General features: G+C 33.7%; 2 protein-coding genes across 3 annotated transcripts in view; one reads left to right on the forward strand and one right to left on the reverse strand.

Moving 5' to 3' along the window:
• Positions 1-4,009: 4,009 nt before the first annotated feature.
• LOC126855211 (ATP-dependent helicase brm) overlaps positions 4,010-19,124 on the reverse strand; it is a 28,823-nt gene continuing 13,708 nt past the window's right edge. The window contains exons 3-18 of one of the 2 annotated variants that reach the window (XM_050602641.1): positions 12,726-14,809; positions 11,840-11,913; positions 11,050-11,302; positions 10,756-10,894; positions 10,500-10,661; positions 10,036-10,377; positions 9,702-9,936; positions 9,439-9,629; positions 9,193-9,350; positions 8,695-9,115; positions 8,440-8,606; positions 8,002-8,193; positions 7,462-7,792; positions 6,519-7,382; positions 6,260-6,434; positions 4,010-6,074 (exon numbers count right to left, since the gene is read on the reverse strand). In XM_050602641.1, the coding sequence (XP_050458598.1) occupies positions 5,929-6,074; positions 6,260-6,434; positions 6,519-7,382; positions 7,462-7,792; positions 8,002-8,193; positions 8,440-8,606; positions 8,695-9,115; positions 9,193-9,350; positions 9,439-9,629; positions 9,702-9,936; positions 10,036-10,377; positions 10,500-10,661; positions 10,756-10,894; positions 11,050-11,302; positions 11,840-11,913; positions 12,726-14,809 (5,934 nt within the window). In that variant the 3' untranslated portion in view covers positions 4,010-5,928. Of the gene's footprint in view, positions 6,075-6,259; positions 6,435-6,518; positions 7,383-7,461; positions 7,793-8,001; positions 8,194-8,439; positions 8,607-8,694; positions 9,116-9,192; positions 9,351-9,438; positions 9,937-10,035; positions 10,378-10,499; positions 10,662-10,755; positions 10,895-11,049; positions 11,303-11,839; positions 11,914-12,725; positions 14,810-19,124 lie in introns of both variants that reach the window. The other variant, XM_050602640.1, reaches the window with a different exon arrangement.
• Positions 16,413-19,104, forward strand: LOC126855248 (inositol monophosphatase 1-like). Its single transcript, XM_050602717.1, has 5 exons — positions 16,413-16,579; positions 17,253-17,386; positions 17,592-17,854; positions 18,071-18,328; positions 18,401-19,104. Exons 1-5 carry the CDS (start codon positions 16,511-16,513, stop codon positions 18,535-18,537), a joined length of 861 nt encoding a protein of 286 aa, XP_050458674.1. The 5' UTR covers positions 16,413-16,510; the 3' UTR covers positions 18,538-19,104.

The raw sequence follows: 19,124 nt of genomic DNA on the forward strand, positions 1-19,124 counted from the left end.
GATTTAATTTATATAGAAATTTTGATTTTTTTTTGCTTTAAATAGACAATAAATTGCCCATTCTCCATTTGCCCGCCTAATTTCATAATCTGTTTAATATTGAATTCTTTATTGCGATTGTATCAGAAATATTAAATTATCAAAGAAAAGTGTATGTATTGCATCTTAAGTTAATATCTATCCTTTGTAAGCTTTATATATCTGTTACATTCTTTAAAAAACTGTAGTAATATATACATACATATATATATATATATATATATATATATATATATATATATATATAAATAGACTTAAAAATAATTCTCGTAAATATGGAAATTAAAATTATATTATTTTCATAAATTTTACGTAATAAAGGGCATCCGCAAATTTTTTTTCAGAGAAGACATAAGTCAGATTGATTGAAATATATGCTTTAATATATGTTTTAATATTTATACATCTTTTAGTATTAATATATAGAAGCATTATGATTGTTTTTTTTTTCATTTTCCAGAGGGGGCATGTGCCCCTCCTTGCCCTCCCTTGCGGACGCCCATGCACATAAATATAACTTATAATAGAAGCACGAAATTATCCTAAAAATTTAAAATTCTGTTACATGTGACGTTGCATCGATTGCGCACAAAATTCAGTGCATAACATTATTAATTATTCAATAAAACTCGATCGGGCAGCAAAGCTTCATAAATCAACGGAACATAAATCTACAGGGACGAAATGCAATTTCTATCTAGCCTCGATATCGATGTGACGTATGTCGCATTGTTAGCGTGATGTAATGGTGCAATGTATTGCATATACAACTGCAGTTCTCTAATAAGTGCGATATGTATACGAAAACAGAGATATTTTATACAATTGCTGTTATGTGTTAGTATAATATAAAATATTCATGCAACGTTTGCCTACACAAATACCGCTCGACTATTTATATAGAAACTATATAAAATTATATTCTGAACAAAGATCGTTAACTTTTCAGTTTATTCGTTTATTAAATAATAAAAAATTTAATAATAATTTGATTAATTTTTTCAACAATAAAATAATTGAAGAAATGAAAAGACAAACGCTTTTATTTTAAAGTAATGTTATGTAAAAAAATATATGTTATACTTGAAGCTATTTTTACTACAATTCACAATTGTAGCTATTTTAATGTTATCTCGAAAGAGAAAACAGATATCTCTCCTGTTTCTCTCTCTCTCGTTTAAACTTCACCTCAGAAGAATTTCTCTAATTTCAGTTATCAAGTAACGAGAAACTGATACTGTTCATCTCATTCCTGAGAACATACGATGTATCCTGCGAATTGTTCCCGGGTATACTGTGTCGCAAAGCATATAACTGTTGATCTCATATAGCGTCATATTTGAGAATTTCCATCCGAAAACTTCAAATATCACTTTTGTTAACTCGCCTGAATAAGGAAAGGATGATATGGCAAGTGGTGTTACATACAATGATAATAATAATAAGTTAGCAATACTTACTTTTCAATGGAGATACCAATGAAAAAGAGGAGATGACAAAGCAATTAAAAGACGAGTAGAAATGAATAAAGTAAAGAAAAAATAATTTTGATAGCTGATTTTGTCAATAACTGCTACTTTTCCAACTGATATGATCTGGAATTTTTTCAAGAAATTCTTATTAATATATTTCTCTTTTTATGTTTTTCTAATAGTTGTCTACTTCATTCCTCTTTCTTATTTCTTTTAGAGATTACTTTCTGTCGTTTGATCTCTCCGCAATTGATTGCCAAAACAAAAAAAAAAGAAAAAAAATGGCAATAATACACGACATTGCTTTCTTTTTTTCTCCCTCCTTTTCATTTCTCATATAATATGCGATATAAGATATCGAGCCGAATCACATGTATAGCATTGTAACCATTCAAGGAGATGTAAGCTTTATATACGATCAGATGCGGTAGCAATTTATTTCCTTCCACCGCTGCCGTTACCCTACATCCTTTCGAATGCAACTTCCCCCCGAATGAGAAGGCTTATTCAAACAAAATAAATATCATATATAGCATAATTAATTCGTACAATATTTACAGATATCGTGGTATTCGCATAATTGAGGTAAAAATTAATAATTTTTTTTTGGATATGAAAATAGAAAAAATATTTGACGAGAGCAATAATGAATCATTTAATGGAATTCAAATAATTACTCGGCTTATCAATTTTTTACGATTTGCTTGAATATTAACAATATATATTGGCCACACAATATTAAAAGTTAATTCATTCAAATTTTTAAAAACAATATATGTATTTTATATTTCTTGAAACATTAAATAAAATAGATTATGCATTAATGCAGAACTGAAATGTCGCACAAAACAATTTTTAATATCTTTTTAAAAGAAAATATTGAAGAAAATATATTAATATATATTTATATTATTAATTTTTCCTGCGGTTAAAAAATATAATAATTTTAAATTTATTATATTTAAATTTATAATTTAATAAACATGTAATAAATTTTTAATTAAATTTATTATTAATTTATTCATACTTGGAAAAATATTTATTAAATTTATTAAATTTTTAATTATTAAACACTTTTAAACGTGAATACTCTCTTAAATAGAAAGAAAAAAGAAATTTTTATATTATTGTGAATATATCTAATAATTATATCACGTTTTTTTTTCGGATGAATAACTTTGAAACAGGTCAATGAATCCAAATGAAATTTTGCACAAATGCTCGCTTGTTTTGTTAATAAATATAAAAAAATATACTAGCAATATTTCTTCCTTTGAACCCAATTTGTCAATAATGTCCTGCAACGTACGATTTTTCACAACATCAAATATAAAACATAATTTTCAAACCTCGCAGCATATATAATAATATAGCGATTTCTGTGTGTGCGCGCATTTAAACATATGTATGTATACATATTTCGCATATGCAGATCGCGTGTCCAGGAGGGGAAAAGCTGGGCACGGATCGTAACAGCTTGCCTAAATTCCATCTAAATTCAAAACAGGCTTGAAATTACCACACAGGCGCGCAGGAGATCCTCGACGCTTGCGACAAGCAACGGTTCTAGCTGGCTAGACATGTCGGGTCAAAGGCAAACAGGAACATCCGTTCACCGTTTTTTAAATACCTCCCTTTCTCTCTCGTGTGCGCGAAGCTCATCCGATATGATACAGCAATATGTATGGCAGCATCCCCCGTGGTCGGAAAAAAAATAAGTTGCTTCTTCTATGCAGAGAAAAAGGCGCCGGTGTCGCTTACTCATATGACGCGACGGACGTTTAATTAAATTGCGAGACTGTATATTTAAGCGGAACGGAACGTAATATTAAATACGCATAATATAGAACGCTATCAAAAAGACACTGTGTTAAATATTTCTGTTTTATGATGAAATTATGAGTTTCATAAAAAAAAAGCATAAGAGCTCGATAGAATTGAATTTTCGCTACCAAAGAACACAGCAAATCATCATCCCTTTGGAATTATAAGTAATAATGACAAAGCTTCTTTGCATATCGAGTTTCAAAGATACAAATCTAAAGAAAAGTCTCGCGATTTAGTCATCGAAATATTTGAATTGTTAATAATGTCTAACAGAGTTGCAAAGGAGTTTAACATTCAAGTCCGGTGTCAAGATGTCTTCACACATAATATTTTGGTTAATATTTAGCAATTTCTTTTTTTACGGTTACATTAAAAATAAATTATCTTTCCTAAAGAAAATCAGAGTCTGTCGTTAATGATTATATCACATTCGGAAACATCGTGTGGTGTTTTTTTTTTTTTGCGATGCCATTTTTTTTATTAAATGAGATTATTCTGACTTCAAGATTATTTTTACTTATTCCATCATATCATTGTTATAAATTTTTTATTTACGTAATATTTACATATTCTTCTTTTTAATTAATAAATATTGGTATAAGCAGTCTTACTACTTAGACGACACAAAAATTGAAAATGAAAAAAAAAGATTGATCATTAAACCGATCGAATCAAGTGCAAAGAATTTTTTTTTTTTTATTTCGAGAAAATAATTTCACATAGGAAAATTATAATGAAGATCTCAAAATGATACTTGTAAGATTTTGTTCGCTTTTTTATGTAACTCTGTTAAATATTCTCACATTATTCGTACTTAACGCAGTTGGTTTAGTATATTGTAATTTATTTTTACCAATACTTTTAATTATATTACCTTTGCGCATTATATTACCCTTGCGCACATAGAATTATACATTCCGTTATCACACGCTATAAATCTGAAGAAAATAATAAATTCATTACGTGCCAATGCAATGACTAAGTATATTTAATCTCTAATATATATATATATATATATATATATATATATATATATATATATATATATATATATATAAAAAATCAAAAGTTGAAATTCTAATACAAATATATCACATGATATTCATATATTCTGCTATGGTGTATATATATATATTCATCAATGACGAATACTGTATATCAGAAGCATGATCACTCATAATTAAAGTACAATATTTAAAATCATCGTTACGCGAGAATTGTACAAAATCACCGTGATAGTCATTACGATTCTTGATGATTCAGATGATTAACCATTTCCGGATAATTCAATATAATAGCTGTTTTGTCGAATAAAGTTTCGACAGATGTCTTGCAAATCAAATTGCTTATGATAAAATTCCTCATCAGTGTTACTTGCCAGAGTAATACAGTATGAGTGCTTGCTCATGTAATTAGTATATAGTAAAAGTCAAGAAATTTGTTTTCTGCAGTGTTTAATTAAAGAAATATAAAATTCTATAAACGAGATACACGAGTTTGATTTTTTTATGAAAAGACTACAACACTTTGTTTAAAAATTCTATTATCAAATGTCAAAACTATTGGGTTGAAACGAGTTCCTTCCGATAAAAAGAAAACAGATTTTTTTTATTCAATATTATAATTTTTAAGTGAAAAATATTTAAAATTGATTAATTAGATTTTTGTCCCAATAGAAAAAAATTTGCCATTAATTAATATCACGGGAAGTCTTTGGCATATTTTGTATAATAACCGATTTATGTATAAATCTTTAAACATTAAAATATAGAAACTGTGGCAATAATAATAATAATAATAAAAATAATAATAATAATCGATGGTAATGTCAATCCTCATATATTATTGGCCAAATATTAATAATAATGGATAACATTTCAATGTATCCACACAGTTCCAACTGCATCACAAATATTCACAAAATGTAATATTATACGATATTATATATATATATTTTTTTTTAGCAACTTGAAGATTTCCTCTTTACATGCTGTATATCTCCGATCATTTATAGAAATTTGATATAATTATAATTTATTCCGACGAGATACACAGAGAGCAATGTATTTAAGCAATGTATTATCGATGCGCTATTTCTAATAATGATATAAAGAATTAAAATTCAAAATATTTTAGCGATCAAATATAATACTTGATTCAACTTCACATATCGCAAAAGCAGTAAGAAATTAAAACAAGAATATCTGAAGTAAATCTTAAACAGCTAATCTTTCTTCTGTACAGTAGTACTGTAGCTATTTGCTATTCGCAAACTCAAATAAAGTAATACAGTTAATGTTTGTGTACCCAGATCTCTCTACATATATAGATTTATAATAATATTCACGTTATCTATCACGAGTTTTACTAATTAAAAGTTTACAATGGTACAGCGCGTACCGTTTTATACCTGCCTAAATGATATAGCAATATTTTTCTCTGCTATAGGTCACATTCCTTGTGATTGTACTTTTAAAAGATTTTATTATATTAACATATTATAACGAAATTTTAAATATAATTCCAAGTAAATACTTAAACTACTTTACTTATATATTTCTCGTCGTCGGTTCTTAAAAAGTTATATTTTTTAATTATCATCCGCGTCATCGTCATCGTCGGATATATACTTCTTAGTAACTCTCTTTCTACGACCGCCTCTTCCCTCGCCTTTTCTTCCTTTAAGTTTAATTTTCATTCTTACACTAGAATCTGCGTCTGAGCCTTCTTCGCCATCTGCGTGAGAAAAAGAAGATTAAAAAAAAATAGCATCCCGTCATTTAAATTTTAGCTTTTTTTCGTTAAACGATTACACGATGCAAGCAAATATAGATAAAGCATATATATATATACACACACACACACACACACGCACACGCACACGCACACACACACACACACACACACACATACACACATACCTTTATCATCTCCGTCGGAATTATTACCCTCCTCCTCAAGGCGCTGACGTGCATTTGTAAAAACGGATTGCAATACTATTGAATCTTCGTGAATCAAAGATGCTTCTTCGTTATAAATTTGAGCATTCTTACAAAGTTGCATAAAATCCTTCTCAAGCTCGTCTAAATCAGCATACTTGAGAAAATAAAATTATCAAATTATATATGCGTGTTTAATACAAATATATAGGAAGGAATATAATATGTAAAATATACTTACTTTGCCTTCCTCGATTTTTTGTAACAATTTATTAATAGTCAAAGGTTTCTTAATGATTTCGTAATAATCCGGTAATTCTCTTCGAGAGGGTAATTTCATAAAAGGTTCACTCAATAATCGGCCATCACTGCTATCTGTATAATTAACGACCAAGGTAATTAATTTCTTCATAGCTCGTTTCATTTTAGGATCGACCAAAGAACTGCCTCCTCTTCGTTTCTTCGGCATAGGCTCGTCGTCCTCCTCGCCTTTCTTTTTTCGTTTTCGGGTTTTTTTCTTCTTTTTATCGTCTTCCTCTTCTTCTTCGTACTCGGCGCCATCATCATCGATCGCCTTCAACCATTCTTTTTCGGTTAAACTGTCCGTATAATCAACTTCTTTACGTTGCCTCGAACCTCTTCCGAGAAATCTGTCTTCATCTTCTTCGTAGGTCCATCTTTCAACCTCGTCGTCATCCTTCACTAGCCAATCAGGCAGCTCAGCTTCCTCCAATAACCGTGATTTGCGATTTGGACCCAATTTGGCCTCCTCGCGTCGTCGTTCCAAATCTAATTTCTGGAATATCTCGAATTCACCTTCCGTCCTAGCGATCATTTGATTCACTGTCTCGTCGTCGGGCACTTCGTTTTCCTCTTCATCATCAGCGTCATCTTGATGTAAAATACTCTGAAGGAACTGCTGTCGTTCCGATCCGGTGGACTTCTGATCGAACATACCAGCTTGAATAACTTTCTCGTCCATATTTAACTTATATCTGGCCGCTGCTAATATTCGCTCTTCGACAGAATTGACAGTCATTAATCGGAGCACGCGCACTTCGTTCTTCTGTCCAATTCTGTGCGCTCTGTCTTGAGCTTGCAAATCCTACAAATGAACATTATATTATTTTCAAATTTAATATCACGTTAATCAGCATTATATTTTATACACTAATATCATGTACCTGATGTGGATTCCAATCGGAATCGAAGATGATGACTGTATCGGCAGCTTGAAGATTCAAACCTAGACCACCTGCACGTGTAGATAATAAGAAAAGAAAGTATTCCGATCCGGGATCGTTGAATTTTTTTAACAGATCTCCTCTGTCCTCTGCCTTTGTTGTGCCGTCCAGTCGCAGATACATAAATCCACGCCAACTCAGATAATCTTCCATAATTGTCATTAATTGAGTCATTTGACAAAACAGTAATACTCTATGATTCGTAGCCTTCAGTTTGGGAAGAATACGATCGAGAAGTTCGAATTTTCCAGATGCACGGTATAAATCGGGGCTGATGACAAATTAAGAAATTTAATAAATATTTAAAAAATATATGAAATAAAAAAATACAACATAATACAAAATAATATATAATATGAAATAATAATATAATAATATAATATAAAATAAATCAAAATATTTAATATTAAACAACTAAGTACATAAATATTTTATCTTTATATACAAAATCCTCTAAAAAACTATCAAGATAATAATTACCCAGTAATAACACCAGAGCCTTGTGTGCCTACGTGTTCGCAATATTTCTCTTCAATAGCTTGAAACATAAATGGATGATTGCATAATTTTCTCAGCTGTACGATTGTATTCATAAGAGCCTTGGCACCGCCCTTTCCTTGTTTTCCCTTTTCCGATCCGTCGGTTAGCAATACACCTTTACTCTGCATATGTCTGCGGCACAAAAAGAGAATTTAAGCGGGGAGCACACACTTTTGTATAAGCGCATAATTATAAGCATAAGGAAATTGATTGGTTCATTTCCTTATGCATATATTTGTGGACCAATTAATTTCTTTATGCTTATGGTTATGCGCTTATGCAAAAGTAGGTGCTCCCCGCTTTACGCTTGTATATTACATTTACACCTCATAAGCTTCATAATATTAGAAGCCACACAGACACCATAAATTAACGTACTTGTAAAGAACTTTTTGTAAGCCAGACATGTCACATTTGATGATGTATTCCACTTTATCGGGTAACTGTGACTCTACCTCTTTCTTCAAGCGTCTTAACAAGAAAGGTCGCAAGACTTTGTGCAAACGGCGAATAATCAAAATAGTTTCCTCTTCATTGAGTTCCACCTGTGTAACAACATAGTGACAGCATAATATTAGATAAAAATATATTTTAAAAACATTGAAAATATTTTACTTCATACAAAGTACTTGCCTTCTCGCCGGTGGTCGCGAAAGGAGCATTGAACCATTGCTCGAACGTACTGCAGGATTTGAAGATCGAAGGTAATAAGAAATTCAAAAGAGCCCACAGTTCTGGCAGTTTGTTTTGCAATGGTGTGCCGGTTAATAACAATCGATGAGGGGCTAAGTAATGCGTATTTAACACTTGAGTAAGTTTGCAATGATGATTCTTCATCCTATGTCCTTCGTCGATAATCATATATTTCCATTGCAATTTCGCTAATACACCCTTATCTTTTATAACATATTCATAAGTTGTTAATAGAACATTAAATTTTGTGGCTCGCATCTGAGATTGTATAGCTCTTCTGCCAGCCGGAGAACCTTTATACGACACCACGACAACACTCGGTGCCCACTTTTCAAATTCGAGAACCCAATTCGATAACGTTCTAGAAACAATGCATTGAACATGTGATAGAAAAATAGTTCTCGTAACAATCAGCTTTAAAATATAGAGAGAACTTACGATAATGGAACAATGATAAGGAATGGACCATTGACTTTCTTCTTTTCCATAAGATATGTTACCAGAGCAATGGTCTGAATTGTTTTACCGAGACCCATCTCGTCTGCCAAAATGCCATTTAAATTATTATTAAATAGCGAAACTAACCATTCCAATCCCTAGAACCATTAATTAAACTCTTTTATTTATAGAGAAAATGCAATAAGCAATATAATCACGAAATTAAAATCGAAATGAGTAAAATACCTTGATTTGATATTCTTTTAGTTTTCCATTCACCATAATACTTGCTTGTTCCGTAACTACTTCGTGCACAGTATGAGCAATACTGTAGTATGTCTGTTCCTCTGTTTTATATTCATCATCTTCCACCTTTGCCTTGTGTATTGTCTTTTTTACTTTTTCTTCTTCAGAATCACCCGTAGACTTATCCTTGCCTATAATTCGCATTTCATAAATAAAGTTAGCAAAAAATATGTGAAAGAAGTTTCCAAGAATGAAAAACTTACTATCAGATTTATCCTCACTCTCATCTTCATCATCTTCTTCATCATCTTCACTTTCTGATTCAATTGGTTCCCATCCAGGATGTGCCTCCAAGAAGGCTGACAATTGACTCATCAATGGTGCTTCATCGCCTGTTAATGTGCGACCTGTGGCTGTATCTATTACTCCGACACGAGTATCATCATTGGCATTACCGTCTTCAGCATTCTCACCATCTTGTAGTTTTTTCTTCTTTTGCTATCATACATAAAGTTTCATTATTATTACAATTTATTCGTTATATAATAGTAGTTATATTTTTAAAGAGTACATACATGTGAAAAGCATTTATGTTACCTTCTTACGCTTTTGTTCCTCAACTTGTTTCCTCTTTTGCTCTATTTTGTGTTGTTTAACCATTTCCGTGAGATTGCTGATATACTCGTCCGTTTGAGATAGCAAGAAAGCTAAACGTTTATCTTTCTTCTGATCAATTAATTTTCTATACCCCTCTTCATCTTCCGCCATAAGGCGACGCATACGCTCCTTCTCAATGCGTTCCTGTTCTTTCTTCTGTTCCCGTTCAGCATTTGCATGATAATTGAGCACTGCCTTGTTAAGTCTAGCCAACTTTGCGACATTGTTGCGATGGAATTCTTTGAAATCTTTGCCATGTTGCAGCACGGAACTAAGAAATTCCTATAAACGTACGTACGTATCACGCATATATTCATTCATTGATAATAGGGTTAATCATTTGGGTTATATCATATTGATAATCTTTCGGAGATTTTATATAATTTAAATATGAATAAACTTACTTGATGTTTTTGTCTTCGTTTACGTTCTGCTTCCAATTTCTGTTGCTTCTCTAATTTCTCGGTGGCTCTAGCTTCGCGCAATCCTTGCCGTTTCGTACGTTTATAAGCTTTCACATTCACTGCGGTTTCTAAGGTAGTGTCTTTTCGGGTACACGCTATTATCTACGAGATACAAATTAAACGAAAATTTAAAAAGAATGTAAGTAAAAATTCCTCTCAATTTTACACATAAAATGACAAATCTATATATAGATACCTCTGTTCTTAATTGCCTTTGGAAATTCAGTACTCTAAGCATACGCAGTTCGATTTGAGCTTGTATACGAAGATCTTCTGGCATATTTGTTGGTAGATTGCTAAGTTGCTCCATTCTAAGCGATATACGAGCTGCTACTCTGTTTATCAAGCGTAATGTATATTTAGTAATATTTAGTAGATATTTAAGTATAGTTTATTGTCATTATTATTTATACTTTGCTGATAAATATGTAGTGTAATAGCCATATAATAAGTCATATGTTCCTTATATAATACAAGTTCGCCTCTATACCTGTTTTCTCGTTCTTGCAATATTAACAATGGATCTAATCCAACGGGTTTTGCCACGCTCGTCACTCTGTTGGTTTTAGTGCCAGGCTGAGGTTGCTGCTGTTGCTGTTGCGGCGTTTGGCAACCGGGTCTAGGAGTAGGACCTGCGGGACCAATAACATTCGGACCTGGTATTTGTGGCCCAGCTGTTGTAGCAGGGCCTTGAGACGGATCTATAGGGCGTTGACCCATCCCTGGAGGAGGAGGAGCGCCACCTATCCAAATCCGTCTTAAATCAGGATCATTCTACCCTATACTTTTGTAAATACCACAATCACATTCATCTTTTATTTTTCTTACATAATCTACAAATATTAAGCATTAATCTAATTAATAAGCGTAATCTTTTTATAATTGCACATTCTCATATATAATAAATTGAGAATTCAAGTTAATGCGACAAATATATCTTCAATAATGCAACACGAATTTAAAAGCGCTTGAAATAAAATATTGATATAGAAGCATCGTACACGAATATCTAGTACATTACGAGTCGACAGAAAATACACAAAGCATAGCTCACATTAATACTTTATGTGTATATACTTTTATAATCTTAAAGGCATACAGTATATATAAAAATAAAAGCAAATAGATGTAAAATAAGATGTAAAAAAGAAATAACATATCAACTAAAAAGATTCTATTTCAAATAAGCAAAACAAACTTGTGTGGCAGAAAGCGATACAAAAGATAGAGTAGTCACCCAGAACGCATAAGTTTATATGGAGATACTTATGAAAACTTACCCTGCGCAGCTACTGCAACTTGTTGAGGTACTGGCTGATTTCTTGCCAGAAATCTGTATGCCATTATTTGAGCTCTGCAAATGTAAATTGAAAAAGCGAAATTTTAAAAATACTATACATAAAGAAAATATTTATATTCATTATTTTAGTAAACTTGTTAAAAACATCTTTATAAAAAATGTCTACACAAAGCAAAATTATAAATATATAACAGTATATAACTGCCTAAAACACTTTTATTTTACAAAATTAAAACACTATGTGCAAAGATATCCATATAATTTTTATCATCATATTTCCTTCATATACGTAAATCTTTGTCATCATATTTCTATCCAATTCATATTGACCTTTATATTTTTTTCCTTAATTCTATAGTCATCAAGACTTTCTTTATATTTAATAAACAAGTGTTTATACGACCAAACTGGCAATTTATTGTTTGATTATTATATCACGACGTTTCGACCATATGGTTTTGGTCCTTATCAAGTAAAAGTTATAATTAAAAAGTAGAAAGAGAAAAATCGAAATGTCAAACTGACATTGTGTCAACCACTATGTTTGGAATACTGAGATCAACATAGTTGATCTCTATGTTGATCTCAGTATTCCAAACATAGTGGTTGACACAATGTCAGTTTGACATTTCGATTTTTCTCTTTCTACTTTTTAATTATAACTTTCACTTGATAAGGACCAAAACCATATGGTCGAAACGTCGTGATATAATAATCAAACAATAAATTGCCAGTTTGGTCGTATAAACACTTGTTTATTAATTTATTTACTGGCGACATTTTTAAAATTAAACATAATAATTTCTTTATATTATTATAAACTATTAATGTGCATGTGATATTTAATTATTAAGACATTCACATACCGTAATTGCTGTAATTGCGATGAACTAAAGGGTTGTTTCTCAATGCCACTGCCTTGACGAGCTCTTAAAGCTAACAATTGAGAATACCGTGGATCTTCTTGTAGTCCCTTTTCTTCCATAGAATCAATCGCTTTTTGAAGCGCATTCAGATTCTCTTGTCCTGGAGGTCCTGAAGGTCCAGTAGGGCCAATTTGTCCACTCCCAGTTTGACTCATCTGATTTACCGGAGCACCTGATCCTATTGGTGCCGTGGTACCAAGAACTTGACCTTGATTTTGATTACCGGGACCTATTTGCGTGGTAGGAGGTTGATTGGTCGGACCGTTTGGACCCATTTGTCCACTCACGTTTATATGACTGATTTGATTATTTGGACCGCATGGTCCCATTTGACTATTCAGTCCGCCAGGCCCCATTTGATTGCTAGGAGCATTCGGACCCATTTGAGCACCCGGACCTCCTTGCATCATTTGTCCTTGACCAGATGGAATTTGTCCTCCTGGTCCCATTTGACCAGCGGGGCTGCTTCCTGGTCCCATCTGTCCACCAGGTCCGCTTCCTGGTCCCATTTGACTTCCGGGCACATTACCGGCATGTCCCATTTGTCCGCTGCCTGGTCCCATTTGCCCTCCGGGACCACTTCCGGGTGTCATTTGGCCTGGTCCGCTACCGGCATTCATTTGCACACCGGGACCGTTTCCTAATCCCATCTGTCCTCCAGAACCGCTTCCAGGGCCAGTTGCGCCCAATTGTCCTCCGGGACCGCTGTTTGAAGTTATTTGTCCACCAGGTCCACTGGCTACACCTACGCTGGTAGGTCCATTAGGTCCACTCGTCGGACCCATAGATACCGGTCCACTATTTGTCATTGGCACGTTTCCTGGACTACTTCCCGGACCCATCTGACCAAGACTATTCGGTCCCATTTGACTGACAGGACCACCTCCTGATCCCATTTGTACACCTGGACCGCCAGGTCCCATTTGATTATTTGGCGCACCTGGTACAATTTGGTTGCCTGGTGTGGCAGGTCCCATTTGATTACCTGGTCCACCAGGTCCCATCTGTCCGCCTGGTGCATTCATACTCATCTGTCCAGGTGGTCCGCTCATACTCATCTGCGTAAGTCCGTTCGGGCCCATCTGCGACGGTCCATTATGACCCATTTGTCCAGGTCCATTTGGCCCAATTTGTCCTGTCGATACTACGGGACCCATCGGTCCGCTAGGCCCCATTTGCGCTTGGCTGATAGGTATCATCTGATTCGGACCACCCGGACCCATTTGATTCGGACCACCTGGACCTATATTGTGACCAGCGGGACCACTCGCGGACATCTGACCAGGAGCACCTGGACCCATGTGACTTCCTGGGCCACTTGCATTCATATGCGCGGACACTGGCGGACCGCTCGCGTTCATATGACTTGGAATTGGAGGACCGACATTCATATGACCACCCGATCCAGGAGGTCCACTAGTGTTCATGTGACCCGGTCCAGAAGGACCGCTAGCATTCATGTGTCCTGATCCAGGTCCGCTGGCGTTCATATGTCCTGATACTGGAGGTCCTGCACCGCTCATGTGTCCCGGTCCGGGCGGACCGCCGGTAGTCATATGACCTGGTGGGCCGCTTGCGTTCATATGACTTGGAGGTCCACCCATATGCCCTGGCCCAGAGCCTCCCATCTGCGAGCTTTGAGGGCCTCCGGTGCCCATCTGTCCGCTACCTGGACCCATTTGCCCTGGTCCACTCTGTCCCATATGAGGACCACTGGGAGGACCTCCACCTTGTACCATGTGAGACGGACCCATTTGCCCAGGACCTCCTGGACCCATTTGTCCGGGGCCACCCGGTCCCATCTGTCCAGGACCTGCAGGACCCAATTGACCAGGTCCACCAGGTCCCATTTGTCCGGGTCCACCGGGACCCATCTGTCCAGGTCCATTAGAACCCATTTGATTCGGACCAGCTTGCATCATGTGTGATCCGCTTTGTGGTCCGTTCGGGCCCATTTGACCGGGCACCATTGGTCCTCCGGGACCCTGCTGAGAAGTAGGTACTTGCCCGACTGGACCTTGATTCTGTAAAAAAGAAAAGAAAATTTCGCATAAGTCATAATATTTTAAAGTAAAAAATATTAAAAAGTAAATTTCAATTAACTAATTTATACAAAATTTTCTTTAATGTTAAATATCGTAATATATTCTAAATTTGAATTGATGAAACATATGAGATACGTATAAAAAATATTGTTGACAAAAAAAAACTAAAAATAAAAGTATCATGAAGATAATAATAATTAAATTTTGTTTAAATTACTTCAGTGTTACAAAAACTTCCAAAAACGCGACAATAAAACCAACATGTGTTCATCGCACGTTATGATGGCAATATCCTGCGACACGATGATAGCGATAATTTTTAGCAGTGACAATCGGTAACGATCAGCGAGACAATTTCGTGGCGCTGATAAAAGATGTACCGAGAAGCACGTGGACAGATGTAAGAGAAACAGTATGCAAGGATCCGGATACACGAGCTTGGACATTTAACTAAGGCATGCTTTTTTTACTACAATCAGACTGAGCAAGCAAATCCAGACATCCAGGTCTCGTTCACGCCATTGAGCGTGCGATGTCACGTTGTTGGAGCATGTTCCACCGGTACCAACTCCAATTATCGTGGGAGACAATAACTAAGAGCGAAGCAGTTAATATCCTTTAATGCTTTGTCTGCTATAGTTTGCGCAACAAGCTTGCAGTAATACAAGAATGCCTTGTTAAAAATATCAAAAGATCTTTCGTCAAATCTTCCCAACACATTTTTCGATTTTTGATACAACTTTTTTTTTCTCTCTCTAAAATTTCTTCCACGCGTTATAATTTTCTTATTTTTAATGCCCCTCGCCGCTATAATAATAATAGAAACATATTTTGATCGTTTAAAAGTCGTTTAAAAATCGATATTAAGGCATTAACACACATATGTTTTTAATAGATATATGAAGATTTAAATATACAGTCATATAAAGTATTTTCAATTTGTAAAAATGTTATCATAACGTGCCATCTTTTATTTTAAGATGATAATTATTTTTTCTTTTTCCTTAGTTTCAATCAAATATTTGTCCATACAATTTAATCAATGCATATTTGCTCCGACATTACAGCCAGATCAACCTTTCTTGCTGCATTATGTCCACTGCAATATAAAAATATGATGTGTAATAAAAATAAAAAAAAACATTGTCTATCTACTCGAATGATTTTTATAATATGATAAATTTGACATTTAAATGCAATGTAGCGTGAAAAGTTTAGAAAAAGCAAAATTATCAATGTAACGGAATAATTTCAAAATGTTATGCAACGCGCTTTTCTATACAATTGAGAAAACAGAAAATCACTTGTATAGACAATCATTTTGTATAGAAATCGCGCTAAATAAATCGTACCTTGATTTAAAGCTTAAATTATTAATTAAGAAAGAAATACGTGACGTCATTAGGCTGAACTTCTCTATGACAAGACAGCGATAGGGACTTCGAGTCCTTGCCAATACGACACATTACAGAGAGCATGGAAAAAAACTCGAGAGTATCCAATATTTCTATTAAGAGTCGAGTAGATGCAAACTTATAGTGGAGGGGATGACGATCGTGCCATAAGAACGCTCCCGCGATCCAGACGGTATTTTAACTGGAGCGATACATTTCGCGGTACATTATTTGCAAACTTGTTGAAGAAGCTGGATATCGTGCAAATTCGAAAAAAATCGTGAAGATGACGACTCGAGAGGAACTCGATTACTGCTACGAATTCGTCTTGGATCTCATCATAGAATCTGGAAAGGTATATACATATACATATATATATATATATATATATATATATATATATATATATAAAACACACAATACTGATAATATTGTAATAATATAAGACAATACAGAACATTTTGATCGTTCGGGCTAATATCTGCTAATATATCTGCCAACAATTGTTTACTTGTACAAAAGCTCTATTGTTTGGTATAGAGCAAAATAATAAGAAAATGCACTGGAATTTTAAGGATTAAAATATTCGCTATCAATATAAATTTAAAAATTCGATAAAGAAGAACAAATTAGAATCGTGTGCTTCTTTAAAATTGGCACTTTATTTTTAAAACCTGGAAGTTTTATCAACATTTACATTCTATTTACATCCAATAATAATTCTATAGTTCTTGATAGGTTTTATAAAAAAAAAGTTCCGTCGATTTTGTTAAAAAAAAAAACATACCCGAAAGAAATGTTAACTACACATAGCATATTACTTTAAAAAAAAAGTCACTTAAACGATAGAATTCTATAGTTCTGAAAGAATTCTATAATTCCTGATATGTTTTAATAGCTCCAACCTTTAAATATTTTTAAATAATTCTTTAATCTTAGCGCTGGCACCAAAATATTTTATTTCATTACCTATTTTTGTAAAAATGAAACATTGCGTAATAACACACGCGTAACGTTATTTTTCTCAGGTGATACGTGATGCTTTCCAAGAATCTAAAAAAATTGAAACAAAAGCTGGCGATTGGGATTTAGTGACGCAGTACGACCGAAAAATCGAAGCGATTCTAATCGATAATCTAGCAAAAAGATTTCCTACACATAAGTAAATTATCAATTTTTAAAAATAGATTAAATTTTTTCAATATGCATTTCTTATATAAAGTACATATAAATAAATAAAAAGTTATTATTTAGAAAAATATACTTTCTTACATATATAAATTATATATATAATAGCATTACAATATGCATATATATTACATACATACAAGTATAAACAATATATGCATCCAAAAAAATTTTGACAGTTTTATCGGCGAGGAAACAGTGTCACATTCCAATTTTCTGCCGGAGCTTACAAACGCGCCTACGTGGATCATCGATCCGATCGACGGTACAACGAATTTTGTACATTCTTTCCCACACACCTGCATATCAATCGCATTAGCTGTGAATAAGGAACTGGAGATTGGAATAGTTTATAATCCCGTTTTAGAGCAGTTGTTCACCGGCAGACGAGGCCATGGAGCATTCCTCAATACAAAACCGATCAAGAGCTCAAATGTGGAAGGTAAAAAATCTTTTTCTTTTGTTCTAGATCATTTCTGCTTTTCTTTCCATCGTTTCGCGAACTCTCGGAATTCTAATGTCTGTGTCATCAATCAAATAATTTATTAATAACGCGTACGTAATGTATGTATCGCGCATGTTCTTTGATGTAAGATAATTTAATGTATATTTTTAATTTGCGACTCATTTGTGATAAACAATATTCCGATTTTTCCAGAACTCGAGCATTCCTTGCTATGCTTGGAGGCCTCGTACGCGACTATCGAGGATATTCGCGATATCATCTTGGGAAGATTGGAAGCTTTCGTCTCGATAGCGCATGGAATAAGGACTATGGGTTCGGCGGCTTTAACATTATGTCATGTAGCTATGGGAGCTGTCGAGGGTTATCATTCTGACAATCTGATGCCGTGGGACGTAGCCGCGGGTGTTCTTATCATCAGGGAAGCTGGCGGTGTAGTGATAGATACAAATGGTAAAGATTATCTCTCCGATATAAAATTTATAAGCATAAGAAAACGAGTATTTTTTCTCGTTCCTTGTTTAGGTGGAGAGTTCAACGTTATGTCACCGAAAGTTTTAGCAGTTGGTAATTACAGACTAGCGAGAGAACTCGTGAAATTAATAAAACACGCAGATCTCAAAACCCACCAAAGAAGCCTGTTGTTGCAAGCAACGAAATAATGTTCCTACATATATTAAAGACAAGTCTTGGAATAACTATATCATTTACAAGAATATGTTTTATATTTAATATTATTTAAAATTATTGAAACATTTATATATATATATATGTAATTGTTGTATAAGATATATTATCGTAGTGAATTGTGTGTATACGTATTAATATTAGATAACTATACTACATATATAAATTATAAATTAATTGTGTAGACAAATATATGTATATATATATATATATATATATATATATATATATATATATGTATTGAATTTAATTGTATATACAAAGCATCTTCTGGTTTAAACATTTTCAAATTGGACGCATCGTGTCTATAAAGTCAACAGAGTCTTACGTAATTTTGTTTATTTTCCATTCGCTGATAACATTGCTAATTCTTCTCACTAAAGTTACGATGCACGAATATCTCATTGTAAGATACGACGTGTCATGATATGAAAATGCTAAACCTAGAAGTGAAGATGTTCTTGACGCTTCTTATAGTGTATAGCATCAATTATTAAAAAAAAAAAAACAAATAAATAAATGAAAAAAATGAAAAAGAATGAGAGAGATCGCACATTTTTTT

This window comes from Cataglyphis hispanica, chromosome 15, assembly GCF_021464435.1.
Source record: "Cataglyphis hispanica isolate Lineage 1 chromosome 15, ULB_Chis1_1.0, whole genome shotgun sequence".
Taxonomy (NCBI): Eukaryota; Metazoa; Arthropoda; class Insecta; order Hymenoptera; family Formicidae; genus Cataglyphis; species Cataglyphis hispanica.

What these genes read in the sequence shown, in the direction of transcription:
- LOC126855248 (XM_050602717.1), top strand. Translation starts at nt 16,511, where the DNA reads ATGACGACTCGAGAGGAACTCGATTACTGCTACGAATTCGTCTTGGAT. An exon ending in AAAAGATTTCCTACACATAA is followed by an intron (nt 17,387 to 17,591) that starts GTAAATTATCAA and finishes AAATTTTGACAG; the next exon opens with TTTTATCGGCGAGGAAACAG. An exon ending in CAAGAGCTCAAATGTGGAAG is followed by an intron (nt 17,855 to 18,070) that starts GTAAAAAATCTT and finishes CGATTTTTCCAG; the next exon opens with AACTCGAGCATTCCTTGCTA.